Genomic DNA, 16,220 nt, shown 5'->3' on the forward strand with positions numbered 1-16,220 from the left:
TAGATTATATTTACCAACATGGTATAAGTTTTGAGATGCATACATGTGTTCTTCCTGTCGTAAAAAGTACTGTTATGCAATAAGAACTGAAGAAAAGAGTGCTTGGCTAATATTAATGTCATAACCTGAAGTGATCTAAATGTCTACAGCACTTCAAGGTTGAAAAGAAAAATAGGGCTGCAGCTTTCCCTTACTTCTAGACTAGTTTGATTTATAGGACATTTAGTGTAACTTACAAAAGAACAAAGCTTTTTTTTACACTTTCAATAGGTTTCATTGTTTACAGCTGTAAATGGGTTGTTTCTGACAGCTTAACCTATTACGAATGGTTGTGTTTCAAAAGTTGAGAAGCACTTATCTGAATAAGAGGTTGTGTTCACAGTTAGATTGACAATTCTAAGAAATGATTAAAGGATTATCTATCTTAAATGTGGCTGCTGAATGGATTTTGTTTCACAACTGAGTGACCACTTAAGGGGATTTACATTTTTCATTTATTATGGATTTTTAAAATATATGAATAGTTGTGTTTTTTCAGTGATAGCTCTAGTTAGATAGCTCTTCACTGACTAGTTCAAATGTATCCCATTGCAGTCACTGTTGTTATTTGAGCAAAAATAATAATTGCATTGTTATTATATCACATTTTGCTCCACTCAACCAATCACATTAAAGCATCCTCACAGAGAAGTACAGGCTGTAAACCAGTTATCTAGACTCAAAACATTAGCTTGCTGTCTCTCCATCAGATGCTGTCTGATCCACCATGATTTCCAGCATTTTGCGTTTTCAGTACAGATTCCAGCATCTGCAGTAATTTGCTTCTACATGCTCTTAGCTTCCCTTTTCTCCCTGTCCTTGCATCCACCTAACCCAATTAAAGATGGAAAGAAAAAGTTTTTTAATTCTCCTTTTATCAAAATTGTAAGGAATGAAATTGTAAACAGTGATTTGTCAGGTTTGGCAGTAATTAAGAGATATCATTGATGTGCTATATCTCACAGTTAATATGCCATATACTTTAAGGGTACATGCTCATAATATCACCATACCATAGCATGCGATTGAGGGTAAAATAGTATCAGATTCTATCTTAGCTAGAACAACTTGAAGCATGACACACTGAGGAAAGCATATGACTGACTGTAACCACATAGCCCAGACGCTGAAGTGTCCATGATTGTAATATATGTACACATCATTAGCTATAATAAATGTCTGTTGAATCTTTCCATTACTCATGTTTAATCTTATGTTACAGGAGTTAACAATGCATCACCACATCAGGTACAAATGGTAAACAGCAGTGACTGTTTATAAGATATCAAGTTCCCACTGGCAGACAACCTCACAGAACGTCAGCTAGTTGACAGTTCTGGACTTCAAAGCATTCGGAAAACTAATAGCATTAATTTCTGTGAGCAATGATCTACAAATTGAACAGCCTGGAGGCAGAAATACCTTATTTTTGCTTAAAATACAAGTTCTATCAAGTTAGAAGCCCTATATCTATTTTAAACATAAAGTTTTCCAATTTAAAATGGAAAAAATACACCGAAGTGTTCTTACTGCATAAATTCAGGGCTCTCCTGAATGAAACACACCATTTGAAACACTAAAAAGCAGCTTCTAAACTGACTGGGCTTATCTAGGTGCTGAGGACATTCTAACTCACCAAATTAGCATGAAAACAGACGAAAGCCTGTCGCATTTTTTATTTGGTACAACTATCATCTAGTGGCAGAAAGCTGCTACTACAGGACTACACTTCTAATTTCTACAGAACAATCTAAAATGATTAAAGCCCAGTAAAGGAACAGCAACGTTGAAAAAAAAAGCAGAAAAGGAAAAAAAAAGAGTAAAACAAAGTAAATAAAAAGAACCAAAAATTACACAAACACTGCATTCTATTCCTGATAGAAGGTGAACACAATGATGGCTTTATTGAATCACAGCTAATCAAGCAATGCGTGCCGTTTTAATTTACTGCTCAAGCAATAAATGATCCCGAGAAGAGTTCTCTGAGATAAAGGGGTCTGATAGAAATAATACATATGGTCTGGCCGTGGAAGAACAGAAATATACAGAAAAGATCTGGAGAGTACTTCAGAACCAATCAGGGTAAGAAATAACTTCAGGATTTACAATTTCCAATTGTTGCCATACAGGTAAATACCATATGACTTCACAGATAGGTTTATTGAAAAGTGCTGCAGAAAATTGTCTGTGTTATTTCTCCGAAGAGGCGCTCACTGAATTAGGGTTCATGCTACACAAATGACAGCCTCCAAGGAGGATATTCGGGAAAGACCACACCATTGATATTTACTTGAAGATGGACACAAGCATGAAGCCATTGTGGCAGGCTAATAGTGATTATCAAGGTTTATGTGCAGCAAACATTGTGACAGTCAAAGTGCACTAAATCTCTAAGATCTATAACAGACACAGTTTATCATATATGTGCAAAAACTGCCCAGCTGTCTTTCACATCTGTAATGCAAATAGCGCCAAAGGGCATTTGTCACGCATGTGCAGGAAATCTGGTTCCAAAGCCAATGCAAACCTCAGAATAGAAAACAAATAACCAACATGATAGTACCACATCAAGATGCATCTTGGAATGTGTTAAGAATAATTATACACAATGAGGTGCACAGTCAACCAGAAAAGTAAATTTCAGAGGATGACCAAGTTCCCATATTCTCAACTCCACTCACCATGGCAATGATGTAAGATGATCAGAAGCTTTTACAACTATTAAAACCATATCCTTAAAAGACAATGTAGAATATAACTGTGCGCAATGACTCTGTCCAAATTGTAGACGATCAACTTCATCAATGTCCTCAACTGGAGTCATTGAATCATACAGCAGGGAAACAGATACTTAAGTCCAACTTGTCCATGCCGAGCAAATAGCCTAAACAGAACTAATCCCATTTGCTGTGTTTGGCCCATATCCCTCTAAACCTTTTATATTCATGTACCTGTCCAAATGTCCTTTAAATGTTGTAAAATGGTACCCATCTCTATCACTTCCCCTGGCTGCTCATTCCATACATGCACTACCCTCTATGTGAAAAATTTGCCCCTTAGGTCACTTTTAAATCTTTCCCCTCTCAGCTTAAACCTACATCCTCTGGTTTTGGACTCCCCTACCTATGTAAAAAAAATACCTTGGCTATTCACTTTATCTATACTTTTTAAAATCCCGTAAAGTCACCCTTCAATCTCCTATGTTCCAGGAAAAGAAGTCCCATCCGACTCAAACTCTCCTTATAACTCAAACTCTCCTTATAACTCAAACCTCCAATCCCAGCAACATCCTTGTAAATATTTCAGTATCCTTTCTAGTTTAACAACATCCTTCCTATAGCAGGGAGACCAGAATTTTACACAGTATTCTAAAAGTGGCCAAATCAATATCTTATACAGCCTCAACATTACATCCCAACTCCTATATTCAACAAGGCAAGCATGCCAAACACGTTCTTCACCAACCTGTCCACTTGTAATGCTAGATTCAAGGAACTATTAATTTGCATCCCTTGGCCCCTTTGTTCATCAACACTCCCCAGGGCTCTACGATTAACTGTTGAAGTCCTGCTGGGGTTTACCTCACTAAAATGCAAAACCTTGCATTTATCTAAATTAAACTGCATCCACGTGAGCCTTGTGTCCTGGGAGGAAGAATCCCGAATAAATAAGGGTGTAATAATTAATACTCCCAAACCTTGGGAGCTTCAGTGTGGCTGAGTAATCTATATTTATTTATAGATTTGTAGTGAGTGTAGTTTTGATTTGATTTGTAAAGTCGGGTAGTAGTTAGTTCATTGTAATTGGTGTTATAATTTTATACTATAATATTTTTGTAATTTTATAATTTTGTAAAGAAAAAAATTCTCAATAAAATTTTTTTTTAAAAACTGCATCTGCCATTCTCAGCCATTGACCCATCTGATTAAGATATTATTATATTCTTAGATAACTTTCTTTACAGTCCGCTATACCACCAATTTTGTTGTCATCTGCAAACTTACTAACAATTGTTCCAATATTCTTATCCAAATTGTTGATATAAATGATGAACAACAGTGAACCCAAAGCCAATCCTTGTACACAACACTCATCACAGACCTCCAGTCTGAATAACAATCCTCTACCACCATCCTCCATCCTCTACCATCAAGCTAATTTTGTATCCAATTGGCTGTTTCTTCTTGGATCCCATGTAATCTAACTTTACTGAACAGTCTAAGACAACATCTAATCGATTTGACTACATCATGTTCCACCAAGTAGATTTGGTTTGAATCTCATGAATTGTGACAACTCAGGGATCGGTGATAATTGCTGAACTGCCACTATTGCATCATTGTAATCTACCACCTACAAGATTTTGGGCAGCCACCTGAAAAGACAGGCCGGCTCACCCTAAAAGTTAAAATCAATACAGAAGCTAGTGCCAACATATTAGCACTATGCAAATCAAAGAATATGTACCTCAGCAAGTTACTTTATGGGAAACCTATGAGAGGCCAACTCTCAGTATATAACTGATCACCAATTCCTTGCAGTGGCAGATTCACAATGCAACGCCAACATGAAGAATACATCAGATTTGACATAACCAAATCCATTGGAATGTGGAAGATATTCTCAGAGTTGATATCTTACACTTTGGCCAGAGCCAGCATGAACAGTTACAATCAGTAACTGTTGAACATATGACAGATTATTTCTCCAAATCTCCATTGTTCAACACTTAGCAATACAACAGGCATGATCACTGCTCACATCATGGCCATTGTTTTCAATTTATTCAGTATCCTGGTCAGAGTCAGAGTCAGAAATCCAAATTCAAATACCAGGATATTAGCAAAGATTTCTAAAATATGTAACCAGTCCAGATTGTACAAATTCAAGACTGATCACAGCTCACACTGTGAAAAAACACAAGCTAGTTCAGACCAACGTGTGACAGGCCAATCATACAAAAAGAGTGTAAGGAAGAAACTTCTAAAACTGATTAGACAATGCCAGCAGCAAGACAACCAAGGTGTCAACCAAGGGCAACACATACTTCTCCTGATTGGTATACCATCAAAAATGATCTTGGCTGATTACCTAACTTATTACCCTGCCTCCCCTTTGATCCATTTAGCCCTAAGAACCAAATCTAACTCCTTCTTGAAAACATTCAATGTTTTGGCTTCAACTGTTTCCTGCAACAGAGAATTCCACAGACTCACCACTGTGTGGATGAAGCATCTTCTCATCTCAGACCTACGCCATATCTTTAAACAGTGACCCCTGTGTTTTAGGCCCTGTTTTTTGGGTCTGCGTAAACCATCTAGCCCTGTTTGAACTTTATATGTTTCTGTTTCTATGAGACCTCCCCCTCCCCCCTCACTCTTCTAAATTCAAGCGATAATATCCTAAACAATCCAGCCTTTCTTCACATGTCATTCCTGTCATCCCAGCAATCAGCCTGGTACTTTCACTCAATGTAACCAATTACTTATACTTCATTTGCCATATTTATATATAGCACAACATTAAAAATACAGTACTGAACAATCAATGTGCATGCTATTTTTACAATTTAATGTTCAAAATAATGTAAATAAATATTTATGTTTTGGTCAGTATAATTAAAAACCCAATTCTTTCTATTGTAATTCGTGTCCTAACTTTTTTTAAATAACTTTGTCTTTGTCATATCTTTCCCATCAGTGATATGATATATTTGATACATTTAACACTTAATTTCTTGTGATAGCTACATCTCTTTTTTGATTACTGCTTTTATTGTGTTTACATTTACTTTTGGTTGTGCCAAGGATTATGCTGGCTTCTAATCAGATTCAGAACTGGCTTCATGTCATTGTGGATGGATGGCCTATAGACTCAATGGGAGCCTCAGGTACACATCTACTTCGAGATGGAATTATTTATGAATTCTAAAATATAAGAATGTCACAGAATCACCAAACTGTTATGATGCAGAAAGAGGCTATTTGGACACTTGTCTCTCCGCTGACTCTCAAGTATTTTTACTCATTTCTAATTCCTATTTCCCAAAACTTTTGCACATTGTTTCTATTCAATGTCCTCTTGAAAGCGTCAAATGAATCTGCTTCCACCATACTTCCAGGTAGTGCTGTCTATGCCCTCATAAATTGCAGTTGGAAAATTTGTTTTTGGGTTCTAGGAGGGTGCAGAGTCTGTTACAGCAGATACATTGGAAATGAAGAAAAGGAAATAAAGATATCAGATATTCCTAGATGTTTGAATTTACAACCCCTAATGTATACACAATATACAGATGAAAGATGCAGGCTATCAAAATATCATTATACTGCAGAGGAACTGCAACAGCATAAGTGGGGCTTCAATGAAAAGCATTATCCAAAACACTCCAAGGTGCACAGACAATTTTGTTGAGAAGTTCCATCATGCTATTGTGAAAATTACAGTTCCTGAGAAATTATTATTATAATATATCTTATTATCTGTCCATTTAAGACAGCCTGGAGAGAGGAAAGGGTTGAAATCTACAGGTAAAAAGAACCCCCTGCTTTGAGCTATTTAACACATTGAGTTTCAATTCTGTTAGTTCTTCATGAAACCACAGGCGCAACTGATTCTAGATAGCAATGTGGTTATTGTTTGTCTTTAATTAAATTTAATCAATTCAGAATTCTAAATGCATATTGTATGACCGTGATGTATTTAATGCAATGTAGATAGGTTATTGCATTGCTCACATGAAGTTAGACCAGGAATTGGCAAACATCTTGGCAGGGAAGCCACATCTAGGTGTCAGAACTGCACAAGGGCTTGACCATAAAAACCTCAAGAAACAAAAAATTAAAATTAAAATAAATTTTGGTCAAAGTAAACAAAAACTTTATTCAGGTAAGGACACCAGCATAACAGCTAATTACATACAATAATGAATCCAAACTTTCCCATTGTATAGGCTCAATGTGACCAAGACAGACATCACCGCTCCTCTTATCTTTGAAAATCTGAATTAACTTCACATTCTGTATACACACTGGAACATTTATTTTAAAAGTCACTTGTGGGAATCACTTGACTTCACTGATTGCTTAGATTCACTTCTTAGAAATTACCTGCCTGGGTTTTATGACTAGGAGAAAGTGAGGACCGCAGATGCTGGAGATCAGAGCTGAAAGTGTGTTCCTGGAAAAGCGCAGCAGGTCAGGCAGCATCCAAGGATCAGGGGAATCGACGTTTCGGGCATGAGCCCTTCTTCAGGACTGAAGAAGGGCTCATGCCCGAAATGTCGATTCCCCTGCTCCTTGGATGCTGCCTGACCTGCTGGGGTTTTATGACTATCTTGCTTGGATATTGTTTTGGTTAATATTTGGGGACAAAGCTTACGGAGGGAAAGGCTGATTGATAATCCTCACGTCCACTTTTCTGCCTTTTCTCAATAACTCTAGATTCCCTTCCTGATTAAAATCTGTCTGTCTCAGCCTTGAATATACTGAATGACCTGCCTCAACAGCTCTCTGTGGTAAAGAATTCTACAATTCATTATTCTGAGAGAAGAAATTCAGCTACAACTCTGTCTTAAATGAAGCATCACAAGATAGTAGAGAAAAACACATCCCTCCCTGATGCACTCAATGCTGCTTATGCTCAGTTCAAGCAGAATCCCAGCGGTACAGTGTCAGCCCTGGATGCACCTATTCCCTCCGTCACCACTGTAGATGTCAGATCAGTTTTCCTGAGAGTCAACCCAAGGAAAGCAACAGGCCTGGACGGAGTCCCTGGCCGTGCAGTTAATTCCTTTGTGGACCAGCTGGCAGAAGTATTCACTGACATCTTCAAGATCTCCCACCAAAAGCTGAAGTCCCTACATGCTTCAAGAAGACCACCATCATTCCCAGTATCAAAGAAAGCACATGCAATATGCCTCAATGACTACTGCCCATTGTCTCTGAACTCAATATTCATGAAGTGCTTCAAGAGGCTGGTCGTGGGCCAAATCAACAATGGCCTCCCAGCCTGCCTTGACTCCCTACAATTTGCTTACCAACGTAACAGTTGCACAATGATGCCATTTCCTTAGCTCTGACTCATATCTGGAACATCTGGATAACAAGGACACCTTCATTAGACTCCTATTCATTGACAACACTCTGCCTTCAACACCGTAATCCCTCCAGATTAAACTCAATATTCTAAGAGCTAGGTCTCAGCTCCATCTTCTGCAAATGGAAACTCATCAGCTTCCTGGCTCACAGTCTGTAATCAGGGAAGATAGATAACTGCACCTCCTCCATAATAACCCTCAACATTGGAGACACCCCCACCCCAGAATGTGTGCTCAGCCCTCTGCTGTATTCCCTGTACACCCATGACTGTGTAGCCAAATTCCAAATGAACCCCATTTACAAGTTTGCTGGTGACACCACTATGGTAGGACGGATATCAAACAATGATGAGTCAAAATACAGAAAGGAGATAGAGAGCTTGGTGTCATGGTACAATGATAACAACCTCTCTCTCAATGTCGGCAAAACAACAGAACTGATCATTGACTTCAGGAAGAAAGAAGGAGGACAGTGTCCCCCATCTACATCAACGGAGCTGAGGTTGAGAGGGTTGAGAGCGTAATGTTCCTCGTATTGACAATAACCAACAACTTGTCCTGGACTTCCCAAGTAAATGCAATGGTCTAGAAGGCACAACAATGCCTCTTCTTCCTCAGGCAGCTTAGGAAATTTGGGATATCAATATGCACTCTCACCAATTTTTACGGATGCACCCAAGAAAGCATACTATCGGGGTGCATAACGGTGTAGTACTTGGTCTGCCCGGTACCGTAAAAAATCACACAAGGTCGTGTGCATAGCCCAGACCATCATGGAAGCCAACCTCCCCTCTATGGACTCCATTTACACTTCTCATTGCCATGGAAAGGCTGCCAACATCATCAAAGACCCCTCCCACCTCAGTAGTGCTCTTCTACAATGTTTTCTATCAGGCAGAAGATAGAGAAGCTTGAACGAACACACACACACACACGTTCAAGAACTGCTTCTTCCCTGCCATTATTAGACTGATGAATAGACTCTCTAACTTCAAATAATGTTGAACAAAAACAGAAGTTGCTGGAAAAACTCAGCTGGTCTGCCAGCACCTTGAAGAGAAATCAGAGTTAATGTTTAGGGTCTAGTGACTCTTCCTCAAATAATGTTGATCTTGTTAATGTCAATCTTGCTTCGTGCACCTCCTGTACAGTATGACCTGTGTGCCTCACTCTGTCTAAGCATCCTTTATCTATATGTCCTTGCTTACTATGACCTGCCTGTACTACTTGCAAACAAAGCTTTTCACTGAACGTAGGTTCACGTGACTACAGTAAATCAAATCAAATTCAATGTGCCACCTCTTACTCTGAGATCATGCTCTCTGATCCTACACTCTCCCACAAGTGGAAGAAAGTGAGGACTGCAGATGCTGGAGATCAGAGTCGAGAGTGTGGTGTTGGAAATGCACAGGTCAGGCAGCATCCGAGAAGCAGGAGAATCGATGTTTTGAGCATCTGCCCTTCATCAGGAATGAGGGAAAAGGTGATAGGTTGGAGAGGAGGCTGGAGTGGATAGGTGGGAAAGGTGATGGACAGGTCAGAAAGTGCTGAGTTGGGGATTATTTGGGGGCGTTGGGGGGAAATGAGGAAACTGTTGAAAGCCACATTAATTCCATGTGATTGAAGGGTCCCAAGGCAAAATATGAGGCATTCTGCCTCCAGGCATCGAATGGTAAGGGTTTGGCAATGGAAGAAGCCCAGGACCTGCATGTCTTTGACAGAGTGGGAGGGGTAGTTGAAGTGTTCAGCCATGGGGCGGTGGGGTTGGTTGGTATGGGTGTTCCAGAGATGTTCTTTGAAACAATCTGCAAGTTGGCGCCCTATTTCCCCGATGTGGAGGAGACCACATTATATTCAATCTGCCAAATTTTCCCTCACTCGCTTCATCTGTCTATTTGACTCTACAGATTCCTCGTGTCATTTTCGTCACTTGTCTTCTCATCTATTTTTGTGTCATCTGCAAACTTGGCTATGGTATATTTACTTTTCTCATCAAGTCATTCTATTCTAAGTCGAAAAGTGTGGCGCTAGAAAATCATAGCAGGTCAGGCAGCATCCAAGGAACAGGAGAATCGAGGAAATTCAAGCATAATCGAGGAAATTCAAGCATAAGAATTTGGCTGGGGGAAGGGGGCTGAGAAGTAAATAGGAGAGTGGGGCTGGGGGTAAGGTAGCTGGGAAGGCGATAGGTAGATATAGGTGGAAACAGTGATGGCAACAGGTCGGAGGGGAGGGTGGAGCAGATAGGTGGGAAGGAAGACGGACAGGTAGGACAGTTCAAGAGGGCAGTGCCCCCAAGAGGGTTGGCTCTGGGATGAGGTGGGAGGAGGGAAGATGAGGAAACTGGTGAAATCAATGTTGATGGCGTGTGGTTGGAGGGTTCCAAGGCAGAGGATGAGGTGTTCGTCCTCCAGACTCAGGGGGCTTGGATTTGGCAGTGAGGAGGCCCACAGTTTGCGTGTCCTTGGTGGAGAGAGAGGGGGAGCTGACGTAGCCAGCCACAGGGCGGTGGGGTTGTTTGGTGCGTGTGTCCCACAGATGTTCCCTGAAGCGTTCCACCAGTTGGTGTCCTGCCTCCCCAATGTAGAAGACCCTGATCTCCAGCATCTGCAGTCCTCACTTTCTCCTCATTCTATTCTAAGTCATTATATTTCCTGTTTTATTATAAATCTAATATAAAGAAAGCATACAACTGACGATATCTTGAACTGGGTAAACAACTAAAATTATGTTGTGACCATGGACCAGTGGCACCAGAGTGAGATAGGACACTCTTCTCATCTTGATCATAACAGCACCATTATAGAAATGGAAAGAGAATTTTTTTTAACATGAAATAAAATAAACGCTTATATATTTATGCATATTTTTGAAATAAATTAAACACATGTAACCATACTAGTGAATAAATGTACTCCTCGGTGTAATTTATGCCAATGCAGACCTAAATCCTGCACTATTAGCACATCTTGTACTAGAATCAGCCGCTTTGATGAAGGAATGAGAAAATTGGGAAAAAAAAGTTAACATATGTTCTAAACTTATAAAAGGCCTGGTGTAAAATAAGTTGAATTTCGGAAACACAGTTTCAATATTTGCAAAACGAAAAACAACTTAAAGCTGCAGTAATTTTAGAAGCAATATCATGTGCACGTAATTTGGTTACATTTACTTTAGTGATGGAAAGGGATAAGTATATACTTCAGGGCAAGAATTATAGGCAATTATGATGTGATTAGGCAAGATTTAGGATGCATAGGATGGGTAAGGAAACTGTAGGGGATGGCCACAGTTGAAATGCGGAGCTTATTTAAGGACCAGCTACTGGTGTCCTTGATAAGTACGTACCCTCAGGCTAGCAGCAAGTTGTCGAGCAGGGGAGCCGTGGTTTACTAAGGAAGTTGAATTTCTTGTCAAGAGGAAGAAGAAGGCTTATGTTAGGATGAGATGTGATGGCTCAGTTGGGGCCCTTGAGAGTTACAAGTTAGCTAGGAAAGACCTAAAGAGAGAGCTAAGAGGAGGCAGGAGGGTACATGACAAGTCATTGGTGGATAGGATCAAGGAAAACCCTAAGGCTTTCTATAGGTATATCAGGAATAAAAGAATGACTAGAGTAAGATTAGGGCCAATCAATATAATAGTGGGAAGTTGTATGTGGAGTCAGAGGAGATAGGCGAAGTGCTAAATGAATACTTTTCGTCAATATTCACACTAGAAAAAGACAATGTGGCTGAGGAGAATATTGAGATACAGGCTATTAGACTAGATGGGATTGAACTGCGTAAGGAGGTGTTAGCAATTCTGGAAAGTGTAAAAATAGATAAGTCCAATGGGCCAGATGGGATTTATCCTAGGATTTTCTTGGAAGGCAGGGAGGAGATTGCTGAACCTTTGGTTTGCATCTTTATGTCGTCATTGTCTACAGGAATAGTGCCAGAAGACTGGAGGATAACAAATGTTGTTCCCTTGTTAAACAGGGGAATAGATACAACCCTGGAAATTATAAACCTGTGAGCCTTACTTCGGTTGCAGATAATGTGTTGGAAAGGGTTATAAGAGATAGGATATATAATCATCTAGAAAGGAATAAGTTGATTAGGGATAATCAACATGGTTTTGCGAAGGGTACGTCATGCCTCACAAACCCTATTGAGTTCTTTGAGAAAGTGACCAGACAGATGGATGAGGATAAAGCAGTTGATATGGTGTATATGGATTTCAGTAAGGTGTTTAATAAGGTTCCTCACGGTAGGCTATTATACAAATTATGAAGACATGGGATTGAGGGCGATTTAGAGGTTTGGATCAGAAATTGGCTAGCTGAAAGGAGACAGAGGATAGTGGTTGATGGGAAATATTCATCCTGGAGTTCAGTTACTAGTGGGGTATCGTAAGCATCTGTTTTGGCTCCACTGTTGTTTGTCATTTTTATAAATGACCTGGATGAGGGCATAGAAGGATGGGTTAGTAAATTTGTGGATGTCACTAAGGTCAGTAGAGTTGTGGATAGTGACGAAGGATGTTGTAGGTTATAAAGAGACATAGATAAGCTGCAGAGCTGGGCTGAGAGGTGGCAAATGGAGCTTAATGCAGAAAAGTGTGAAGTGATTTACTTTGGAAGGAGTAACAGGAGTGCAAAGTACTGGGCTAATGGTAAGATTCTTGGTACTGTAGATGAGCAGAAAGATCTTGGTGTCCAGGTACATAGATCCTTGAAAGTTGCCACTCAGGTTGATAGTGTTGTTAAGAAGGCATATTGTGTGTTAGCTTTTATTGATAGAAGGACTGAGTTTCGGAATCATGAGATCATGCTGCAGCTGTATAAAATTTTGGTGCAGCCAAATTTGGACGATTGCATTCTGTTCTGGTCACTGTATCATAGGAAGAATGTGGAAGCTTTGGAAAAGGTTCAGAAGAGATTTACTAGGATGTTGGCTGGTATGGAGGGAAGGTCTTACGAGGAAAGACTGAGGGACCTGAGGCTGTTTTCGTTGGAGAGAAGAAGGTTGAGAGGTGACTTAATTGAAATATATAAGATAATCGGAGGGTCAGATAGGTTGGACAGTGAGAGCATTTTTCCTCAGATGGTCTTGGCTTATACGAGGGGACATAGTAAATTAAGGGGTGATAGATATAGGATAGATGTCAAAGGTAGTTTATTTACTCAGAGCAGTAGGAGCATGGAACACACTGCCTGCAACAGTTGTAGTCTCTTCAACTTTAGAGGCATTTAAGTGGTCATTGGATAAGCATATGGACGATAATAGAATAGTGTAGGTTAGATGGGATTCAGTTTGGTTTGACAGGTCACGTAACATCAAAAGTCAAAGGGCCTGTACTGTGCTGTAACGTTCTATTTATTTTTAAAACTTTGTTCATGGTTTACTGGAGTCACTTGCTAGGCCAGCATTTATTGCCCATTCCTAATTGTCATGAGAATGTAGCAGGCAGCCTGTCTAACCCTGCAGCCATGGGGTTAAGTATACCATCATGCAGTTAGGGAGTTCCAGAATTTTGACAATGAAGGAACAATGATACAGTTCCAAGACAGGATGGTAAGTGGTTCAGAGGGGAATCTACAAGATGATGGTATTCCCATCCATCTGCCCCCCTCTTCTTTCTAGATGGTAGAGATCTCTTGTTTTGGAAGTGCTATCAAAAAAGCTTTGAGGAGCTGGTGCAGTGCGAATTGGAGATGATACATATAGTTGACTTTATGTGGTAGCAGTAGAGAGACTGGATGTTTAAGGTGGTGGGAGGATGTCAGTCAAGTGGACTGCTTTGTCCTGGGTGGAGATACAATTCTTGTATGTTTGTGGGAGTTGTGCTATATCTCTGAATGATGTTGATGCTAGATATGCTCGAAATGTCGATTCGAGCTCCTCAGATGTTGCCTGACCGACTGTGCTTTTCCAACATCACCCTTTTCAACTCGAGGGACAGCATATAGATGAGAAATAGGAGGGCCCAGGATGTTCTTTAGGAAATACCAGAACTAACAGAGTGGGAACAGAAAAATAAGTCAATGCAAATGATTCTCTAGCTATGAACAGATAGGTAAAAATGAAATATTAGAACAGTTTCATTTTACTGGGCAACAGCCAACAGATTGGAGGAGGATGGTTTTGTCAGGCATGTCAAAAGCTTCAGGCAAGTTCAGAAGAGCAAGATGGAAATTTACCTCCATCACAATTACATTTGTTACTTAGAAAGGGGCCCTTCCTATACCTTAATGGATGCAGAAACCAGATTGGTTGCATTCAGACAAAAGGTTTAGGTGATAATGGGGGGGGGGGGAAGAGAGAGAGGTGACAGTATATTCAAGGACTTTGGTTGGAAAAGGAGGTTGGTGATGGCAGATGATCGGATTACTGAACCCTGAGGTTTGCTCTGTGATCACTAGCTTAGGGTCTTTACAATTTCTTGTAAAGCATCGAAAGTGCTTAGATCCAAAATATTTCTTGCGTGCAATCTTCATTATGCTAAGTTCTTAAGCAAATAATGGGCTCTCCCAAATAGAACTGTAGATGTACAGCTCCTATTTGAAAGTGTTCTTAGGAGAAATAAATTAGAAATTAAGCTTTTTGCCTCTAGACCTTCGAAGATGGCAGTGAGGTTCAAATGAAAAGAGTCAATAAAAACAGAAAATGATGGAGAAATTCAACTCGCCTGGCAGCATCTGTGGTAACAGGAACATAATTAATGTTTTGAGTCATCATTTTGAAGTCAAAATATTAGCTTTTTTCTTTCTACAGAAGCTGACATACCTGCTGAGTTTCTCCAACAATTTTAGTTTTAGTTCAGATCTCTAGCATTCACCATACTTTATTTCAATGAAAAGAGATATTGCATCATGATTGATACATTCAGGAAGGGGAGAGGACAGACTGGAGTACAGAAGATATGGTTAGTCATTATCCACACACCAGGTGAATGGTCTGTCTCCAAAGGGAACTCGCTGGTGTACAAAGAGTTGGATTTACACCTGTTTCATTGTTACTGCTCCATAGTATTCCAGCCATCCAACCCTACGGAATTCACAGTTCATTTAGACACAACATATCCAGCATGAAGCAGGATTTTCTGCATCTTTACACTAAACCCTTTAACAGCTCCGTAGTGTTTGCAAACAAAAATAATATACATTCACAATGTATTGTACCTTTGCCAAACGGATTTGTGTCAATTGATATGGACTATCAAGGTTTCAATGGCCTTATTATTGTAAGTAGGATTTTCATAAGTCTTATTATCGTAAATAGTATTACATCAGAAGCATCATCAACCTGATAAATTTACTGTTTTTCTTTCTACAAATGCAACCAGACCTTTGCACATTTTTATCATTTTTGCCTTAATTTTTGCTTTCCAACATCCAACCACTGGCATTTATAATCTATTTTAATGGTGTTGCTTGATGAAGCAATGTTGGCCAGGACACCTTGGAGAATTCTGTTTTTTCTATTCAAATTGCAACATTGGATCTTTTACTGATGAAAGAGCAGACAGCTTATGGTTTAATATGACTGTTACCACTGGGTTGAGGCACACATTTCCATATTGGTGTTACACAAACAACAAAAAAAAATATTGAATACTGCTTCACTGACATTTCCATAACGCACATAGAAGCACACTCTATTTTATCGCCAAGCTACTAAAATAAAAAGTGTCCATAATTTTTTAAAAAATGGATATTTTGTCAAGAAATTGAAGGCAAGAAAAATATAAGAAAAACAATAAATATTCTCAACAGATAGTTCACATCTCATCATCATTTCTTATTAATGGAAACCAATATTAAGTAAAGCACTTTAATTATGGCTCACAAACTTGAAACTTGATTGCGTTTTTTGAGAAAGTAACAAAGAGGGCAGAGCGGTAGATGTGATCGAAATGGACTTCAGTAAGGCGTTTGACAAGGTTCCCCATGGGAGACTGATTAGCAAGGTTAGATCTCATGGAATACAGGGAGAACTAGCCATTTGGAAACAGAACTGGCTCAAAGGTAGAAGACAGAGGATGGTGGTGGAGGGTTGTTTTTCAGACTGGAGGCCTGTGACCAGTGAAGTGCCACAAGGATCGG

The 16,220-nt window shown here is 39.6% G+C and overlaps 1 protein-coding gene across 1 annotated transcript in view; it reads right to left on the bottom strand.

The window, feature by feature from the left end:
* Positions 1–6,769: 6,769 nt before the first annotated feature.
* The window catches only part of fancc (FA complementation group C), a 119,495-nt gene continuing 110,044 nt past the window's right edge, over positions 6,770–16,220 (bottom strand). Inside the window, exon 8 of the mRNA XM_043705344.1 lies at positions 6,770–6,860. Coding sequence (XP_043561279.1) covers positions 6,770–6,860 — 91 coding nt within the window. The remainder of the gene's footprint in view (positions 6,861–16,220) is intronic.

The sequence above is a fragment of the Chiloscyllium plagiosum genome, chromosome 2, assembly GCF_004010195.1.
Source record: "Chiloscyllium plagiosum isolate BGI_BamShark_2017 chromosome 2, ASM401019v2, whole genome shotgun sequence".
Classification (NCBI taxonomy): Eukaryota; Metazoa; Chordata; class Chondrichthyes; order Orectolobiformes; family Hemiscylliidae; genus Chiloscyllium; species Chiloscyllium plagiosum.